The sequence below is a fragment of the Anabas testudineus genome, chromosome 13 (assembly GCF_900324465.2).
Source record: "Anabas testudineus chromosome 13, fAnaTes1.2, whole genome shotgun sequence".
Taxonomy (NCBI): Eukaryota; Metazoa; Chordata; class Actinopteri; order Anabantiformes; family Anabantidae; genus Anabas; species Anabas testudineus.
The window spans coordinates 23,452,118-23,473,314 of record NC_046622.1 but is presented as its reverse complement, the minus strand read 5'-3'; the positions used below and the strand labels follow the sequence as shown (position 1 = coordinate 23,473,314).

The following is a 21,197-nucleotide window of genomic DNA, read 5'->3' as shown; positions in this document are numbered from 1 at the left end:
CTGCACGTTCTCCCAGACATCCCAGTAAAATGAGTTCAGTCTCACTGTCACATCCTGTGCTCTTGGACAGGAACTACATTGTTTCATTCCTGATGGAACTATGAAGCGATTGCAGAGTCAGCGTGGGGAAACCGGGACGAGTGTTTGTTCTGACGCCTTGAGTCCCCTCTGCTGTGATCACATAGGAGGACGGTGAACTGACCGACTGAACATGGTCTCCATCTCAAAACTAGTGCAGAATCCAGATGTGGCAACACCGGGCTCTTCCATCACAGTGTGTCGCAGTGGGCACACGGCTTCTCTCTTTAACTGCGAGTAAATGTTTAACCCTCGTGTAGAAAGGAGTCACAGTCTCACCTTTTTATTGTCTGTGTGTGAAGTGAACCTTGTCTCAGTCTGGGCAGGAACACACAAACACGGTCAGGACTCAATGATCTCCTCCAGCGGTAGGCTCTTTACCTCTCACATGACTTTCCATGATTTGACTATTCAAATGTAAACCTGTGTGCTGTGGACTAGTCTTCATGTCTATGGTGGTAAGTCACCTTTAGCTTTGTGCTCTGCTCCTTCTTCCGATGGGACTGGGGACTGTTGGTCTTCTCTCATTCTTGCTGGTTAAACATTGTCCATCCGCAGCGTTTACAGTTCTTAGCAGAGAGCTGTGGGGGGGGGGGAGTAGATTCTGTGTGTTGTGTGTAACCTGCTGCGGTTACCACACGTTGAGGATGATTCGCTGTTTGCACAAGGTCCTGGTTCAAATGTGCTCACACGAGCTGATGAAGGATTAGATCTAACTAGGCTGATGTGCAGTGACCAACACAGCACTGCTTCTGAAACCAGAACCGGACGTCCCTACTCGCTTGGGGGCCAGAGTTAGAACCCAGGCATGGACTCTTTCATGACTTGTTGCTCTGCCTGAACGACAATGAATCAGCATTCATTCACTCGGGTTCTGATCTGTTGTTTGAGCGTCTTCCTCAGTTGTTCAGAAACTCCACTGAAACCCAGTAATGAGTCACTGCTGCACCAGCTGACACATTCCTTCGTCACCATGAACACACACACACACACACACACACACACTGAAGTTTATTTCTGACTCAGTCCCACATCCACCGTCCTGTTGCCATAAATAAGAGCACCAAATGTGGATGACTCTACGGCTGGAAATAGTTCCAATTACATGCACAGTTTCCTCCTGAAGGCTGACCAGGTTTTGCAGCTTTTTTAAAATGCCAAAGATAATTTTGATAATTTAACTGGATACTATATGTGACCGTGTCCCTGGAAGCCGAGACCACGTTCACGGACACATTTTACAGTTCAGATTCACCCCTGTGCCTGTTGATCTTTGGTATCTGGTCTAATAAATGGTTATTAAAAACGTGGAGACCTACAGTTGATAATGCGTCTCCACATAAGATGCCTACAACTCTTTACGTCCGGTTCTGCTGCCCTTCATTTGGGACACCGGGGCAAGACCTTATTAGCTTACCCTGCCTTTGTACCTTGGACAGTTGGACCCAGTTGTGTGCTTTGGAGAAAAGCATCAAATGACTAAATGTAAATGTCAAATATATGAACTACAGGTCTCTGCACTGGACATTAATCACTCTGCCCCTAGTGGTTAAATAATGTAATGCCTCCTTTGTAGATTATGGATTGGACCCAGTATATCTGTCCACACCTCATCCAAACCCCTGGGTTTGTCGGCTGTGGGTTCCTGCCGTATTGTGCGGTACACTAATGAAGTGTTTCTTTGTATTTACTGTGATGGACTCGGTCAACAATCATCCACATCCCAGCTGCAGCAGTTCAGCACAGGTTCTGAACTGAGCCTTTGCTGCATCACATCCCCGCCTGCCAATCAGCCCCGCAGTGCACGTGAACACTGACTGAACTTGTTATCATTGCAGCAGTGTTGACATAAAGGCAGCTGGGAGCAAATGTGTTAACTATGTTGTGGTTTCTAAGCTCATACTGTAACCCGTATTGACAGTTTGTGTCAATACACACTAACTGTGCTGTATTTGTGAGAGAAACCACCTGGGAGGTCGCACGTCTTCACCCTGCACGGTTCTTTACTTAGATGGATCCTGTTTGGTTGCATATCATCAAATTAGTAGGAAACACAACATCATCATGTGTGTAGATGTCGACCCGGTCCCTCACTGGCTTTTTGTTCTTGTGTTTTCTTGAGTCCAAACATTTTGTAAGTGAATTATGAGTCTGCCTTAAAGAAAACTGTATCAAAGGAGTGTCTTTCCTAAGAACACTCAGCAACTTGAGTCCAAGGCTGGGTGCTGAGAAACGAATCAATATCTCAGGAGCAGCAGCCACAATGAGAGGAGGTTGATGCTTCAGATAAACCTCACGTCTTCAATAAAGACATGGGACTAAGCACTAGTGAAGCTTGTGTCTGTTCTAGATGTGTGATGATCACTGTTTTAATGTCCCTCCCACAGGCTGCCACAATCCATGGAATTTCCACGGTGAGTTCAGTGTTTTACTTCTAACAGCTCCTAGTACACACACTGTGTGCTAAATCTGTTCATCAGTCCCATTGAAGTGAAGAACCACTCATAGTGATGAGAGTACAATCAATAATAAAAGAGAGATTCAGAAACAATCACAGGAATTAACACGCTGATGACAGTGGAACCTCAGCTGTTGACAAGACAAGATTCAAGTTTATGTGGACCTGGATATGGATCCAACACCAGGAAGAGTATGTGTGTGTGTGTGTTCACTGACAACCTAATAATAACAACACTGAAGCAGATTAAAGCTGAACTCAGGGCTCATACAGGCAGCACTTTGATCTGTGCTGATAACTCCAGATACTTTCAGTACTATGAACTCTTAACTTCTTCACACACAAGACACAATGTTCATGTCTTCCGACCCCATCAGCAAACTACAAACAGGAAACACAAAATCAGACAATTTGGCACATGCAGTTCATTTACACTTAAGGTTAGTAAAAGATTACAAATTGCTGAGGCGCCCTCTGACCTGGACCTCGGTGACGTCCAGTATAAACACAGCTAACGGTCTCCAGTTCGTCAGCAGTGCAGATATTTACTTCTCAAAGCTTTTCAGAGAGGATCACCCTTCCAACCAATCAGAGCATTTGAGCATCTTATTTATTGTAGTTAGTCAGAATATGATCGTTACTACCTCCAAAACTATGGTGTGGTTCTTTAAAAAGTTATATAGCCTGAATGTATCAGTCTTTATTTGAAGATTACTGCATCACACTGACCCATTTTTCTTTTCTCCTCACTTCAGTTTCACCTTCAATCCAAAGGAAGGGATTGACAATCCAGCTCTGGTCATCACAGATGATCACGGTGACTTTCTCTTCTATCCTAAAGTCCACTAAATTCAAATCCCACCGACCCACACCCTCTCCAGTGTTGATGATCTTTACCTAACCCCTGTGTGTGTAGAGCTGGATCAGGGAGCAGTACCCAGGCTGTGCCAGCTGAAGCGTCTGGAGGGACAGAGCTTCGGCTTTTACCTGCACACAGACCAAAGTGGCCGAGGATTTGAGATCAGAAGCGTGGAGCCATGGAGTCCTGCGGAGAACAGTGGCCTCAGAGACGGAGACAGAGTATTGGAGGTCAATGAGGAATATGTGGACGGCATGGACTTCAACAGGGTTCGTGTCCAGAGTTTAGTAGTGCCTCATCATTGGATCATTTGTATTAAGTATTCGTGTTTCAGTGCAGTAAGTCGGCAGCTGTGATAACAAAACACTGAGGCAGCTAAATGGAATGCGGCCTCTATTAATGTTATCAGTTACACGTGTTTGACGAGTGTGACGTCCCCTGTGAAAAAGACCTGCTTTCCGAACAGTCTCACCTGGCAGGACAACAGGTGACCTTCATTAGCCAGAGCAAACAGACATTTATTCTAGTGATGCTGACGAGTTGTGTGCAGGCAGGACAGTGAAGACCTTACATCTCTGCAGCTCCCATTACTGGTGCAGCTGGTTGTACAAGTGTTTGTGATCATCATGTATGACTGGAGTATAGCTGTCAACATATTCCAAACCTCTAAACCTCTCCAAGAAGTTCCAGTAGTCTCCTGCTTAGTACTATGACTTGCTTAAGAGGGGAACACCGTGTCTGTAAAGAAGACGTAGTGTGAGTTAGCAGCACCTCTGGTTTTCTCTAGGGTAGGTTGTCAGCTGTTGAGAGCTCACTACTTTAGCAGTTCAGTAACTATCAGTCTAGTTCAACCAGTCTAAAACAAGTTATGACTCAGAGCTCAAGGTCCTAAATGTGACTTCATCACTAAAGACTGAGAACGTCCTATATTAAAGTACTAGGGCCTCACAGTAGTTGACATGAGACCAAATGCATTTCATTGATCCAGTCATTTGTCTGTTTTACATGCCAGGTGGTGAGAAAGATCGAGTGGTGCGGCGTACACTTGTTCCTCCTCGTGTTGACGAGAGCCGAGTATGAACAGGTATGTACGACCATCATAATCACATCTTGCACTCGTACCTTCCAACCCACACGGTGAGGGGGCAACCTCGGCACGACTGACTTGTTAGTTACAGCGTATGTTCTGTGCAGGAGGAAGTGACAAGAACCAACATGTGACTGTAACAAGCGTGGGACCTCTTCACGTATATACTGTTGCATATGAATCAGTGGGAGTTGTGCTGTGTAATGCTGCTCCTCTCATTCAGTCACTCTTCTCCAGGCAGTGTCTACGGGCGTGGACCTGCAGATGCTGGTCAAGGCGTCCAAAGGGGACAGCTGGTCCAGACCCAGACTGTGTCACATCAGCCGACATTCGGAGCATGGTTTAGGGATGACCATAGTGCCAGTGGAAGGTAACGGACACACTGCTGACACAGTGATGACTGACTCTTTGGGAATTATTTGCTTCTTTACACCGATGTTTCTTATTTCACTTGTTTTATGTAGAGACATTCTGCCCAAAATGATCCTGGAGGTGATTCATGTTAAAAAGAGGAGTTTTCTTTCTTTCTTCTTAAACAACATCTGTCTTGTGTGTTTGTCCCCCGCTGAAGCCACAGATACCTTTGATTTTGATCTCTGCATTGAACCTGATTTGATATTTCAGACTGTCAGGCTAACTCTCTGCTGTTTCCCTCTGCGTCCAGTGTTTATCCTAATGTTCTTACAGCAGCTCTGTAAAATTGACTTCCATGTTCAGAGAACTACATGTTGCCTTGTTCCTTCAGAACCATGTATCGTTCTGATCCTCTTGTCATTTATTAACAGCTGACAGTGATGTTTCCATAAACTCGGTTTATCTTGTTACAAAGTACAACGGCTTTATACCACATTATATACCACAGTTCCTACTGATACTGCTGATGATGGTAATAACAGCACGGACATGTCAACAGGTTGGAAGGGCCAGTACACAGTGAGCACTGTCAGTCAAGGTCCAGCAGACAAAGCTGGCGTCCGCAATGGAGACAGACTGATCTGGATCAATGGAGTCCTGGTTTCAACCCTCACAAACTCCACTCTCAACAGAACTGTATGAGCCCAGTCGACTCAGTCACACACACACACACACACACATATGTTTTTGTTAGCTTTAACATGTGTGTGTGTGACTCCTGCAGTGTGTCTGGTTCTCAGGTGAGGAAGAGTGGGGACTCAGTGACCGTGCTGGTCATTGACAGCGACAGTGAGTCTTGCTATGTGAGGAGGAAGATCCCCATACTGCCTGTGCTGGCAGAATGCTGCAGCCTTCCCCACAGTGCCAAGACCATGCACCTGGTTAAAGGAGATGATGGATATGGCTTCCTGCTGAGGCAAGAGAGGCTGGCAGGCACACGCCGGATAGGTGAGACTAATTGGATTCAACGCATGAAGTTCAGGTTACAGTTCAGGTGATGTGGAGAAAAAAGTTAGTAAATGCAAAAGCCAAACAAACTGCACAATGGTGGGAGGGTTACGAAGGTATTTCTAAGGCTGTGGGTTTCCAGAAGAGAGACTGTCTACAAATTGAAAAGGTTAGAAACAAAAGTGAACCTTCACACAATTGATGACCTTTCAAATTTAGTCCAAGGAAAACATCCAATCAGGTTCAGTTTACGACTCCACTATCTGACATGGGGTAGAGATCTATTTATGAATCATTAGTTATTATGGGATGATCATCAGCTGAACTTGTGTCCCCATTTATCCAAACCTGCTGTGACCCAGTTCATGTGCTAAGGGAGGTGGATGCTGGCAGTCCAGCCGAGGGGGCAGGGATGGAGGACGGAGACTTGCTCCTGGCTGTCAATGGAGAACCTGTAGAGTCTGCGGAGCATGAGGACATTGTCAGAAAGGTTAGGCAGAGTGGTGATGAAGTCATCCTCACCTCTATATCAGTTCCAGGACGGGACTTCTACAGAGAAGTAAGTCAGTCGGGTCCGTGCGATGGATACATTTAGTCTATCAGGACTCGTCATAAGCTGCTTTCTGTTGTTCTCCTGCAGTTAGGCATATCTCCACTGTTGTTCCATGACCACAGTGCCGTTAAAGATGACCGACAGCAGGTCGCCTCTCTCTGCATTAAGAACCAGAAAGAAACTCCTCAGACAAATGGAGGTCTGACACCCCCTCCTGACACCACGTCTGCTCCAGACAGAGAGGAGAACGGCTCCACTTTCCACTTGTACTCGGGACGTTTGAGCACCCAGGTATGGTCGTGTTAATTACAGCCTCTGTATCAGGGGTTCAGAAATCCTGGAATAATCTCACCAGCAGTTTTACATCTTCACATCTTCACCAAATATCTGGATAAATAGACGAATATGACATAAAATAACATACACTGTGTCAGATGTTTAAATGCGACCGACCCTGATCTACTATGAGCTCATCCTTCAAGTGGAGTTTTAAAATTTGAAGAAATTCCCTCAAGGTCACATACATACATACAGAACTGTTAAAATTAAGCCTCTTGCCATGGCTGTGGCTGGTGAAGAGGCATTCAACACACACACACACACACACACAGTGAGATGTTTCCTTTCATCACAATAGACAATGTGTTCCAACAAGCGACGTTCCAGCGGTGAGAGAACAAACGTACAGTTTGTAAAAGTGACAAAAAGGACAATGGGTTAATGGTTACTGTAACTGTAGTGTTTTGTGTTTTTCAGCTGTCATGCAGAACAAGTGATGCTTTCTTGTGATGGAAATGAAAAGGACTCCAATGACCAACAGCATGAACACTGAGAAGGATGACGGTTTATGAGCTCACAGCAGACTGAGACACTCGCACTTTGTTTGCTCATAAGATTAGATTTTTTATTTAAATCACCACCGTGTAACTTCAATTAAACAATCATTAGTGTGTATGATATTTACTGTATGATGTAAGCTGTGAAATAATTAGCTCCATATACTGTTGAAACATGCATTTGTATATATTAGTTATAGTGTGTGTACGGTCACACACACTGTGTCTGGATGTATTCATTCACATAAAATTGTTTTGTGACAAACTATTAGTAGTGTAGTAGGAATGTGGTGTGAAGCCTGGCTGCTGAGTGGACACCAGTATTCATCTTTATGAGAGAGAAATATGGACGACAAGTAGGGTCATTCTTTAAATGTCACATTTAATGTTTTCACCATCATTATCCAGATGGAACCTTTCAGGTCGACCACACACATCCCAAAATGACATCTGTCAACTGAATACCTAGTCATTAACTTTGATTTACAGTGCTTGAACTCAGAGTTTAATAGATACATCTACTTACTGTATATACTGCAACTTTTATTCAAATTACAATGCATCTGATTAAAACATCAAATATACAAACATTGTTTAGGACAGCAAATCAAATGAATCCAAATAGTCCAGTAGTTGCTGAGTTGTGGTTAGTTCTCTCACACAAAATTTGTCAGTTCTTACTCTACAATTTTCCAAAATGAGCATCGTTCGATTCAAGTACTTCATTCCAACAGAAAAGAAAACATAGGAAACTACTATATGTACACAAAGAGTTCATACAGGTGATGTGGAGGGAGAGCGACCACGCGTACCACGGCCAGCTGTGTTCATTCCTGAGAAAATTCCCATTCAGTTTCTAATAGACACAATTCTATGATCTCCTTTTTTCAGAATAGTGTTTCTGACCTTGAACCTAAATAACACCAGGATTATCACACTCCAAACTATATACGAATGACACAAATCAAACTATGATTTAGATCATGCTAAAGTGGTGGCAAGGTTCTTTGGCTGAGAGAGCTCAACTAGTTTTAGTTTTGATTTGAACAGGGGCCAACACTGATTGGATGTGCCCACAAATGTCAGCACGATCCAGGACGAAGAACCTTAGTTCTTTTACCTGCGTCTCCACTGGAGGAACCAGGCTCTGGATTTAGCTCCAGGCCAAAGTTCTACAGATTATAGCTGTAATGTCTCTGCTACAGAAATGCTTATCACAACAGATTGGAGGGACATTTACTCCAGGAAAGGTTCTTGGACTTTGATACTTTCTATCCCAGGGACTACAGTTGCAAGTGTTAACATTTTTTGTCCACGATAATGTGAATACGCCATAACACTGCAGTGTATTGACCTCTCTGAGCCACCGTACCATTAGTTCTTTTAATGGAAATGGACAGTTAGCACCGCCTTTGTAAATGTTAGCAGCCACAGCATGTGATTGTGAGTGAATAACCACCTTGCAGCCCTTACAACTGGATATTTAAAAGGAAATAAAAAGATATATGAGAACAGTAGGGCTGGTCTGATGAGTCTATATCAGATCTGGTTCTCAAGGAGAGAATCAAATATATCTCTTGCTGAACTTTGATCTCTACCTTTTTTTAGTATCAGAGATTACAACTGATTATGTTTTAGTTACTGATTTCTTCTGTTACTTAGAAAGGTTATTTTCCTAACAACAAAGCTGAACATCCAACCACAAAATCAATTCATAGATCCTGATAAGTACAGAGGCCTTTATATAAGAACTAATAAAACCAAGTCAAAAAAGAATATTTGGAAAAATGAACTTGAAATCGAGTGGTTGACACTTTGAACACAGCCACTGTGGTGCGAGTGACTCCCCCTCCTCATCAGGTCCTATTCTATCAAAGAGTGAAAATTGACTAACAGTCAGGAAACCCTTGGCTATTGGAAGGGCTTTGTAATACAAACATGGGAGCAGTCAAAATGTCAGGTGAATGCGTTGCACTTGGTCAGCGCAGGAAAGGTCTGCAGGGCAGGGGTGGGAGCGGTACATTGTATTTTTTCAGTATAAAAGCTTGAATGGATATTCAAGTGTTTTCAATTCATCCCCACATGGAATCAGAAAGGTGTGGGAGGTAAACAAAGCCAAGTTATTGAGCCCAAGAGGTAGAGACCAACACGGTGAATCCGCTATGTACATATTCACGCTGTGTTGCTGCGATGAAATCATTAACAACAATAAGAAAAGAAAGGCTTCTCCTTAGATATATCTACAACTCTGCTGTACACACAAGATACATTTAACGTGACTATATATTCTGTGAGCCGTTACAGGATTCGTTGTCCTCTACACATCCTAGTCGCAGGGTAAAAATCAAGAAAATATATACATTTGTATGCAAGTTTTAAAAATAAAATTAACTTCACAGCCTTAGAAATGTGCAGGCTAATACACTTTCTATACAGTGGTATTGTTTATTAGGTTGGTGTGTAGATTTGCTTCTTTATTTAACATATATACATGATCATACTTTGAGGTGTGAGTAGAATGCATGCCGTAGGACACAAGAACAGGAATAGAAAAAAATTCTAAAAATATATTAAATAATTTACTTCAAAGCTCTTTTTTTTTCTGGAGACAGTGTACATGTATAAGGGGGAGCGGGGCACACTTTAGCACTGGATTTAGACAAACCTATAGCGATGAGACCGTGGTATTTTTTTATACATCATTCATATGCTACTTGTTTCCGTTCCGTGGTGAGCTGCTTGAATGCGATCCATGAAGAAGACGAGTAGAATAGTTGGTCTAAAGTATGCGCTGATTTATTCAAGTAAAAGTAAAAACAATGAACCCCGTTTGTTAATGATATTGCTGGTTTAACTGCTTGGTCACCTTGGTACGTTTTCTTTTCTTGTCAGTATTTTCGTCGTCATGCGATAACGTGTTTGCATTCGTCACAGAGGACTTCCTGTTTTGTTTTTATCTACTTTTTTTTTTTTTTTTCTTAACAAACCAGGCTCCAAAGGAAGACTGGACCACAGCCACATGCTTCTTCTCTGAGTCTATGAGGATTTCTTCACAAACTGGGTCTTGTTCTCAGTGCTGGCCACCATCCTTATCACTCCCGAGAATGTCTGCAGCTTTACGAGCAACAAACTGAAAAAGCACTAGTCATATTTCACATTCAGGCCAGTTTCACAGATTTTCAACTTGCTAGGGAAGTATGTGTATATTTATATCTCAAATATCTCTTTCCTTATGGCTAACCACTCATCACATATAAATTGAAATCTCCTCCAGATCACATAATGGTGAGTAAGTGAAGTGGCTTTTTATCCTCCAGGATGGTTTTGTTTCTCTCCTCACCTGAACAGGCTCCTAAGAGGGCTCCTTCATCCACACCCAGAAAAAACATCTTCACACTTCCACTATTGAGGCCACACCTAACGACCCATTTTGGAGTACAGGAGGTTAAAGGGTCAAGAATTTGTGACTGTTACATCCTAATACTCACACACCTAGGTCTTCTCAGATCAGGTAAGGCATGAAACCACCCCAGAGGAAACCTTTGGAAAGCCATTAGCAACCTAAAGAAGCTCCATGTATTCAAACTAGCAGAAAGAGGTCGAGTTGACCATGACTTAACGTCTAGGTGGCTGAAGCAGTGTCACTGCCCAGAATGGGACAGAAAGAGGGACAGCATCCCTTACAGACAGGGAGTCCATTTTTCTGATAAATAACAGGAAGGATGGCCAACACTACAAAATAAAAGCCAGATTGCGAAAAAAAGGCCAACATGCAGTACATAAAGCAAGTTGAGAACAGGTCATGGAGGTACACTGGAATGCTGACACACTTCACTTCAGTGTCCTGTTTCCCCCCCAGGAAGCTTTTCCTTTAGACTTTTTGGGGTAAAATTAACTCAGTTTGTAAGAGTGTGTGAAGAGTTTCCTGACTGTCTCAGCAGTGACATTAGGAGGACCACTAGTAGACAGCACACTTTCCTTCAAAGAAAACAAATGCGTAGAGCTTGGATGACAGGAGTGTTCAGCCAGGCTGAGCTGAATATTAGTGGCAAAAATATCGTAGCTTCTCAGAGGAGTAGCACTTAAGAATTGGCGATCTGTTGGCAACTATGGGCAGAAGTCTGATGACTTGTGTTTTCTTATTTGAAGATAGAACTTTTAGTCTGATCCCTTTTCTTTCTAACTTGTTTTTTATTCACAGATTAAACCATCTGTTGTTCTTCATGTAGCATGTAAGTAATCTTTTATAAAGTCACCTTCAAGAGTCAACAACTAAGCACTATTCAACAAAGCAGATTCCATTTAGTACGGTGATGTACCAAGCACTGTGAGCAGTCAGGTTCGTCTGGCCCAAACAGCAGTAAAGCTGGGAAACCAGATAGCTTTACATATTAGGGCATGTTCAACTTCGATACAAATATTTTGGGGCCTCATGTATAAATTTCTTCACCACTGAAATCATGTGCCAAATGGCAGATTCATGCATTCATTTACTCGTTCTCATACATGAACAGTATATAAATGTAAGACCTTCAGATTCATCCAAACATGAATTGAATTCTTAGATGCATGCCTATTTTTAACTCATCAAACATTTGTGGACTTTTGATTAATTATATTAAAACTGTGCCATGTTGTGGCCAATTAAGTGAATCACTGAAGCCTTGCAGCCTGTGAGTTAGGGTCAGGGGCCATGTATGTTCTATGTGGAGGGATACCACCAAGAGAACAGATGCTAAATTATGAAAAAAGTAAAGATAAATGACAGCAAAGATTTAAAGTGGATATGTACCTCTTGCTTTCATGCATACATGCTTTCATCGTGTACAAAGAAATCATGCACACTATGCATGGCAGTAATATACTTTTTATAGTCTGTTTGCTTTTGCTTCTGTTTGAAGCTAAAGCTTTTTTTGGCCTCTAGAGGACAAACTTTCAAATAAGCTGACAAACAACAACAGGCACTGACATGTAAAGGCCCAACCTCCTACCCTTTTGTTTGAGTGCTCTCTGATTATGTAGCCACCCATCAAAACAGAGTTACAGGGGGCAGTGATAAAAATATTCTGCTGTGAAATGGGACAACCCTACAAAACTCCTACACATCATCAGTGGTTGACAACAGCAATTTCTTCTTTTGTTATGGTTATGGTAAAGGACAAATAAAGTTATTACAGGGAAGATATATAATGCATCAAAAGTACATTCAACTAACAAAATGTAATGGTTCATTTTTACAAGCTAGTTATCATAGAAGACATATTTATGGCATGTCCAATGACACGTTTGTGCCCTACTACTTTGCTCTTTACCACTACATCTGAAATAAGATTTGGGCTTCTGGAATGGCATGTTGAGCATTTACAAACTCTCAAGTGCTTCAAACACAGTGCTGGATGGAGCATGTGAGTCTGAATCTCAACTCCCACCCTTCAACTATCAGAATTATAGGGGGTACCGTTCTGTACCTATGGGGATTACCTTGGAAGGCAGTGGGATTCAGTGAGAACTAGGGTTCTACATACTGTAAACTCTCTAAACTGGTTTGTTCCAAACACACTAAACCTTTACAATGTGACACATGACTGAGCATAATGTAGATGTGCAGGCAAATAATGGCTTACAAATCCCAGTCACACATAATCTCAATGTTATGCATAATTTATACATGAGGCTCCTAATCTTTGGCAAATTAACTGTTCAATGTAAACTATGGCCTAATACACAGGGGAACATGCCTGTAACTCCTTTTTAAAAAGTTAAAATGTTCTTATAAAATATGGGAGGCTTTCACTTGGGAAAACTTGTGTCTATCAATATAATTACAATCGATTGTCTGAATAAGATATAGTTCAATTGACATAACCAGTGCAACGGTAAAGGTAGGTGAAATAATGCAAAGTAGCCTAATTGTATGGCAAATTATTCAGCTTCTGATTAAATACATTTTTAAATAGACATCTTTTTTCCTTTGTATTAATATATATAGCAAAACAAATGCACTTCATTATACTGTTTCACTTTAAAATCTAAGCTACCTGGAAGTGAGGAGATGGGTTTGTTTCAGACATTCTGATTTGGTCTACAGAGCATTTGTCTAATTCATTTGCATACCAAACCCTCTAATACACCCCATAAAGCAGTTATCAGTGGATTTCTCTTCAATTGTGTCACATGTCAGCATAAGCACAGCAGACCTGTGAGTCCTACTCTCCAGTGAAGGGCTACGCAGACGATAGCAGACGTCTTTCCCAGTGTAGCAGCTTGTCAGTTGGGAAAGACCATCACAGACAATACAAGCTACTCCCACACCAGCGGAGACGGAGGCATTTCAGAGGGCTGAGCCACTGTGGAGCTGTTCAACAGAGGCACAACTTATTATTAGCTTATCATGGTTCTATTAGCTAATTATGTTTGTTACTGGTATAAATGTACAGTTCATCATCATCATTATCATCAAATATTAAAGGTGTTTTAATATTCCATTGTACCTATTAACAAATATAAATAGCAAAACAAATCACTTACTTTAAGCACTGTGGTGAGTGGATATATAATTATAGTGGCATAGTGGGGTTTGAAACTTTGATTGAATTGAGTACTAAGCCACTAATATACTTGCTTTTCACTTGTGTTCATGCTGCATCATGGCTAACTGGTGTATCCATTTGGAATGCTGGTTGTGCAGGTCCTCAGAAATGTATGCTACGCAAGACGCAATTCAGCATGTGGTCAGTGGAAATGATATCAAATGATCTCCATAGCAACAGTGGTGGTACGTTTTTTGACTCACAGAGTTTGTCGATAGAGAGCTAAAGTGAAACCTGAACATCTGGGCTGTGTTCCAAAAGTCTCAACATCAACAGTTTAGTATCTTTTATGGTGTCATGGCTTTTGGCTCCTGTTTATACTGTGCTAAGTTCATAAGAAAGATTTTGGTGAAGATGATGGTTGAGCTCTCGTGTGCCCCCTAGTGGTAATGTTATTTTATCCAACAGATAAATACAGGCAAGTCCGTGCCATTTACTACATGTACACACTAGTGAAAAGCAAGCATATCAAGATCTTTAGGGATGACAAATGGCATCCAAAAAGCAGAAAGACTTTGTAAAGAGATCTCCACATTTACTCATTCAATGTCTAATATCAGTTTTATGTACATGCACTTGGCAGTTGGACAATTAGAAGGAGCTAGGCTAGCTTCAGCAAAAGGAGAAAACAATATAGCTCCCTACAGCTCAAACTGTGTCTGATTAACATGTTCACCATGTGCTCCTACCTGATAAAGCTTTTGAAAGCTGCTGACTGAGGGTTAATGCAGAGTGGCACTCGACTCCCCTTCTGCTGTTCCAAAATGAACTGATGGATGATCTCTGTGGGAAAACACCAACACAGTAAGAATTAGAACTTTGACCTCTTATTTACTCCAAACTAATTTTACAACTTGTTGTTTACAATTTGTGTGGATGACCTGTTCTAGGCAGATTTGGACATTTGCCATATTCCTATCATTTCTTCATGATGGATTTCATTGAACTCTGGGGGATGTTCAGTGCCTTGGAGATTTTTTTTGTATCCATCCCCTGACTTATGCTTTTCAATGGCCTGTTCTCCAAGTTGCTGGGAGTGTTCTTTTGTCTTCATGGTGTAATGGTAGCCATGAATACTGAATAACCAGGGACTGGACCTTCCAGACACAAGTTTCTTTATATTGCAATCACTTGAGACTTGTTCACTGCACTCAGGTGATCCCCATTTCACTAATTGTGGGACTACTAGCACCAAATATCTTGACCTGAGACATTTTAAAGGGGATGAATATTAATACAAACACTGATTCCACTTTATATATTTTTATTTAATTGACATTACTTTGTAGAAATCTGTTTTCACTTTGACATTAATGAGGTATTTTTCTGAAATTCTTCTGTCAAAGTCAGCAACTTTTATTGACCAGAATTGATTTATAATGTCAATAAAAGGATGAAACATCTAAGGGTTAGGGTTAGGAATATGGAATAGGGAATATGCTTAATTTTGAGTATAAATTCTTTTTTTTTTTCTTTCCTCACGAAACTTATTGGAGCTACTAGCACATGCTCTTGTTTATCCGTAGGCAACACACAACACAATCAGTAACAATCTGTAGTTACAGATTGTGTTTGGTGAATGTGTTTAGTTTAATACAGCATCAGATAAACGTACCTTTGACCTGTCTCACGGAGCTCAGGTTCTTCTCAAAGCCATCATCAAACTTGGGATTAGTGACTGGCTCAAAGTCACTGGTGTAAACACGGCCAGAGGATGTTGTGTAGCAGCATTTGCACATGCACGTGTGGTAGCGCAGTCGACCCTCGTCCAGGTAAGGGTGAGCCAGGGCATCCTTTGCTGAAATCCTCTTTGACTGGAGGCCACACACACACAAGTTAGACACCAGCTACCTTTAACATTCATCTTAGCCTGATATACCGTTAAAGTAATTACATTTCAGGTGACTCGCTTTCATCCATCAACAAAACATCGCGAAAACTACATGGCATGTAAAAGAGAACCACTCACAGGATCAAACACAAGCATCCTGCAGAGGAGGTGGACAGCTTCATGGGTCGCTTGGCTGGACAGTGTGTAGAGAACAGGAAGGGATGGCTGCGGACAAAACAAAAAACAAAATGTATCCTTCAGTTTCCTCTGCGTCCTAATTACGCGTTGACATGGAGTCTGAGAGAATGGCAAACTAAGACTAGTCAACATTTGTGCACATTGTACATTACACAGTAGTTTGGCAACCTAAGAAATATTAGGTTGAGCTTCACACACTTCTCAAATTCTTGGATAATACAAAATCATATTTGATTTGGTGGTGCCCCCTAGGGCTGTAATGATTCTCCAAATCTATTTTTTCACTTTTTGGGGGGACAGAGTTGACCTATATTTGTACTGTCCCTGAACACCTCACAACATGGATGACATGGATGGTGTACTGTCCCTGAACACAGTGTACTGGATCAGCAGCTGATAGACAGCACATGCTGCTCAGGAAACAACCTGAATCCTGCACATAGCAAATGTAATGTCCTATTTCAACAAGGAATTTCTGATTTTTATGTCAGGGTGCTGCTATTGATGTGTCGTGGACGACACCATAAGAGAGGTGGAATATCTCCAACAGGCTAGCAACAGACTGAGTGGGGAAGGGGCGGTTGTGTCTTTGTTCCTCACCATGGAATTGTTTTGTTGTGGTTTTGGTTTCAGGCTCTGTGCTCTTTAGGACTATTTAATAAAAAATAAACATTAATAAATATATATTCAACATAGTACTGGTCGATAAAACAATAAACATATCTATTGTGAAATAACTTTTCATTTATATAAGTTTTGTCTATATAACTTTAATAGAACCCATTCTCTCACGTAACTATCATGTAGCTGAAAATATTACAGCCATGTCAGGATAGGTTGATGAACACGGCCCAGACCATAGTTTCAGCTATTATTATATTATTAGGAGCTACTAAAGCTATACACAGCAGTGCATCAGGAGCAAGATGAGAGAGAATTATGACAGAAAAAGTCAACAGAAACTTAAGCGACAGAGTAACTGAAAAAAACATCCCGAAGGACACAGCCCAAGGCCCAAAAGACAAAGAATATGTTGAAAAAAAAGAAAAGTAATAGAAATTCTATAGTATGGAAAAATTCTGGCTAATTAAGAAGTGAGGTACACTGCAAGCTGCCTCAAAAGCATGTTTTTACAAAGACAGGTAATACTGTACCACTAATCTTTATTACAACCTGAAATAGTATCCTCCTTTAGAGCCCGAACAATGCAGTACTTTACAGTCCCGGACCCAAGCAAGTGCTGGTGGTTCCCCTAAAACAACCAGTGTGATACTAACACATGGACAGACCTCATAGTGTCCACTTTGCACCTCCATGTCTTACAACAAAAAAAATGAAGAGACACTGTGATATCACACATGTGATAGCCTAGTTTAATGCAAAAGACATAATACCTTCGTCCTCTGATAGCTCACCCTCAACGAGGACAGATCAAACTACTTTTCTCAAGTTATAATCCCTGGTTTATTAGCTGCTCTGCCTGGACCTCACAGTTTCTCACACTTACTACAGCTACCAGCTGCTGTCATCTACAATAAAACATCACACTGTATCTTAGTGGTAAACACAGCATTCACACATCAAACATTCAACCGTCTTAGTGGCCCAGTGGAACAGCACTGAGGTAATGATGTGGTTCAGGGAGCGTGTATAGATTGAGACTGAGATCTCACTAAGGAAATAATGTATTTTCTGAAATCTAAGCAGCCTGCAAGAAGTGTTCAGGTTGTGAACTGTGCAGAACAGTCTGTCCTGTAGTACCACCTACTGGCTGCAGCTGCTGTACATCAGGGGAATCTAATGTCACGTTTCAGGTTAGACATTGATTAGAACTTCAATTCAAAAATGTTTCCTTATTTAAAAGCTCTCATCTCTGTACAAACAAAAGACTTAAAACTTCTACTACTGTTCCTATTTGAAACTCTCTGCAAAGTCACATTTGATCTTAACATGCAAATAACCACAGCGGGGAGAGGCAGTATATAGAGCTGTCTCACCTGCAGGCTGCTGATTTGGTTCTCGTTCTATCCACGTGTTTCACTGTATTATTATGAGCAGTACCGTATCAGTTCATCTGTTCTGAAACACAGATGCAAAAACCATCTGGTTACCTGTTTGTGAGGTCCTCTGAGAATGTGCGCACGAGCGCCTTCACACGCTGTCCTCATCGCTTCCATAGAAGGAGTCCCCAACAAATCGGTAATTAAATCCAGCTACAACACACACACAAACAAAGTAGACAGTTTGATTCTGTATGTCACAAGAAATGAACACACTATTCTCCATTCACATTCATGCAACATGGCTGCACGGTCAATCCTTTTTATTGACATTTAAGTTATGTTATCCACAGAGAGCAGGACTTACCTGCTGTATGGGACTCTGGGCTTGGAAGAGGATGCGTCTCCCAAGCAGCTCGGCAAAGATACAGCCCACAGACCAGATATCAATGGAGTTGGAGTAGTGGCGGCTCCCCATCAGGATCTCTGGAGCTCGGTAGTACTGTGTCACAACTTCCTGAGTCATGTGCCGTGACTCATCTGACTCCTCCACTCGGGCCAGGCCAAAATCACAGATCTGGAAGCCAGTCATTCAGAAGTTAATACACTTGCTGTGATCTGTTCATTCATTTGTTTGCAATGGCAGCAGATCCAGGTGCCCCTTTTCCTAACAATGTTTTCCAGATTGTCCTGGGGGAATCCTAAGGCATTCCCAGAACAGATGAGATATACTGTATAATCTCATTATGTCCAACTGCCAGTTGGACATGCTTGGAAAACCCCCAGTGGAAGGTGTCTAAGAGGAATCCACATAAGCTGCGGCTCTACCCTGATCTCTTTCTGCTTGGGAGAACCTCGTACCCGATCTCTTAAGCAGAGCAAGAGAAACTTCTTTTGTTCCTTTTTTCTTTCTGCTCCACTCACCTTGAGCACACAGTTGCTGTTGACCAAGAGGTTGCCAGGTTTGATGTCTCGATGTAGAATGCCAGCAGAATGAAGATATTTTAGTCCTGGTGGTGGTGAAGGGGGAGAAGGAAGAGACGACATCACATATCACTTACGAGACACAAAGGCTTGCCTATTACAGGCTCGTGCACATCTGCTGACATACAGTATATCAATCAGACATTATTAATGTAGAAAATATTATCACATTGTATTCATCAACACTACAGTTATGTAATCCTGCCACAGATGGACGCCTGAAGTCCATTAACCCTGTCCAACTTCTAGACAGGCGACAGGGCCAACTCTGACAGCCCCGCAGGACAGGAGGATTTTCAAATAGGAAAGATATTAATTGTGTTCACAGGACTGAGATGGGAACGCAAACAAAGCAAAATAATTGGACAGCAGTCTGCAGAAATTATTTGTTATTATAGTTGTTTATATTCTGAAGTTATTTCAGCTTGGGGTCATGATGTGTGTATTTGCTTAACACAAATTTTAAAAAGCAGTTACGTAATAAAATTGTCACCTTTATGCTGCTAAATAAATAAAACTCAAGACAAAAATCATGGGCACAATGTGCTTCTGGGATAAAAAAGAGAGGCACCATCCGGCACCGTTAATGCTGCACAGCATAACACAGGTTTTGGAGCAACATATGCTGTCATCCAGATGATATCTTTTTCAAAGAAGGTCTTGCTTATTTTGGCAACACAATGTCAACACACAGAGAGGCATTAGGGCTACAGTATAGTACAAGAATCCGGGTGATTAACTAGCCTGTGTGCAGTCCAGAGCTGGATTGAAAGCGAAAAATTTGTCAAAGAAGACCCCGAACTGAACTGTTGAGTAGTTGAAATGGTGGTAAAAAAAAAGGAAAACAGGCGATGTAGCTTAGTGGCAAATGTGCCTCAGTTTCAACTTTTCTCAAATGTGGTGCTGGCACCAAATTCAAAATGAGCAGATATTTTTCAAAAAACTCATTTGTCATGTTGTCTTTGTCCCACGTTTCAATATATTAAAACTTTTTGGGAAATGAGGGTCTGAAATGATAACAGCCAGCACAAACACCTTTAATCACTGTTTAGCTCCCATCAGTGAAACTCAACACTTCGTGCACAGATGTATCCACATTGAAAGCCCTGCAGTGGTCCAAAAGACATAAGCCTCTGGGTTCCTCAGTCACCTTTAATTTGAAAAGTCCAGTGGTGAATTTCACTGACAGTTATGAAAATGTACTAGGAAAAGTCTGAGTAGAAAAAAAGCACATCTGGACATTTCAACCTAATAGATTCAAGACGCCCTGAACTTGAAACTAAATGTGACAGTAAAGAGAAGGAAAAGAGAACATACCTCGTAAAATCTGATACAGAAAAACTTTGGCATGGTCGGAGCTCAGAGGCTGCGGTGATACAATGATCTTATGGAGGTCACTTTGCATCAGTTCAGTCACCACATAGCTGAGCAACAGGAAATTAAGGTAAAACACAAAAACATCCAACAAGATCTGAGGGCTCACATAGTTACTGTAGGCTCTGAAAGTGGACTGTATTTTTCAAAACCAAGGTGAAGCATCAGTATCAGCAGGGCTCCTGTTTCCACAAAACACTAATGACCCTGCACTCAGGAGCAGCTTTCCTTTACTCTATTTCCCTTATGTCATTATGTGTTTTATTTCTGCCCCCGGGAGCACCAAAAATATACTGGAAATGGTAATTAGTGTGTTCTTATAAGCAGTATGCGGCTTTGGGACCAGAAAGCAGCAGCGCGGGATGGAGCTTTGATCACTGCAGTGTGCAAACACCTGCAGTTGTACGTTTTGGAAATGTATTATTTTATTTTCTATGTAGCAGTGAGGCCACAGTAACGGTTGTTTAATGCCCTCACCAGATTTATATCTGAGAGGAATCAGTAGACAACAACCACCGTAAACACAAGACTAATCTGGAATATTTTAGTGTCACAGCCTAAGTGAACACTTGGCGATCGTCTCTTCAGCTGTTTCAGTGATTTTATAGCTGACGTGGAAGTGGCAGAGGATTGGTTTAATGTGGTAAGCACATGACAGTAAGAGCAGCTGACCTGTTAGATTTTAGATAACAAATGAAAAAAAAGTATATATCAGGAAATGCCTATTTTGTGATTAACCCTACACCAATGAATCTGTTTAGATCCAGAAGTAAGTACTGTCCATGTTTTTATACTGTAGATATTAATGGTCCCACCACCATTCCTAAGCCCTCGTGAACCAATCATGAATTAACCAAGATCCCTGCACAACTCAAATCATTCCACAGTGGGACACTAGATTGCTTCATTCTCTGTATGAATAATGAAGCAAGCCCAATAAAGCTAATTGGAAGACAATATTTCAAAATGCCCTTGTGGCCGGAGAGG

General features: G+C 41.6%; 2 protein-coding genes across 3 annotated transcripts in view; one reads left to right on the top strand and one right to left on the bottom strand.

The window, feature by feature from the left end:
• Window positions 1-402: 402 nt before the first annotated feature.
• LOC113166966 (Na(+)/H(+) exchange regulatory cofactor NHE-RF3-like) lies at window positions 403-10,213 on the top strand. Of its 2 annotated transcripts, none has more exons than XM_026367252.1 (11): window positions 403-446; window positions 2,466-2,492; window positions 3,292-3,353; window positions 3,453-3,664; window positions 4,408-4,479; window positions 4,720-4,852; window positions 5,396-5,532; window positions 5,637-5,844; window positions 6,207-6,403; window positions 6,485-6,688; window positions 7,154-10,213. In XM_026367252.1, the coding sequence occupies exons 2-11, from the start codon at window positions 2,479-2,481 to the stop codon at window positions 7,184-7,186; spliced, it is 1,272 nt and encodes a 423-aa protein (XP_026223037.1). In that variant the 5' UTR covers window positions 403-446; window positions 2,466-2,478; the 3' UTR covers window positions 7,187-10,213. The 2 variants fall into 2 exon arrangements, with proteins under 2 accessions (XP_026223037.1, XP_026223044.1); XM_026367259.1 differs by lacking the exon at window positions 403-446 and adding an exon at window positions 509-536.
• Window positions 10,212-21,197, bottom strand: part of nlk2 (nemo-like kinase, type 2) — a 24,017-nt gene continuing 13,031 nt past the window's right edge. The window contains exons 4-11 of the mRNA XM_026367240.1: window positions 20,154-20,260; window positions 18,777-18,862; window positions 18,220-18,429; window positions 17,964-18,065; window positions 15,793-15,879; window positions 15,439-15,637; window positions 14,513-14,606; window positions 10,212-13,588 (exon numbers count right to left, since the gene is read on the bottom strand). Of these exons, the coding sequence (XP_026223025.1) occupies window positions 13,534-13,588; window positions 14,513-14,606; window positions 15,439-15,637; window positions 15,793-15,879; window positions 17,964-18,065; window positions 18,220-18,429; window positions 18,777-18,862; window positions 20,154-20,260 (940 nt within the window). The 3' untranslated portion in view covers window positions 10,212-13,533. The remainder of the gene's footprint in view (window positions 13,589-14,512; window positions 14,607-15,438; window positions 15,638-15,792; window positions 15,880-17,963; window positions 18,066-18,219; window positions 18,430-18,776; window positions 18,863-20,153; window positions 20,261-21,197) is intronic.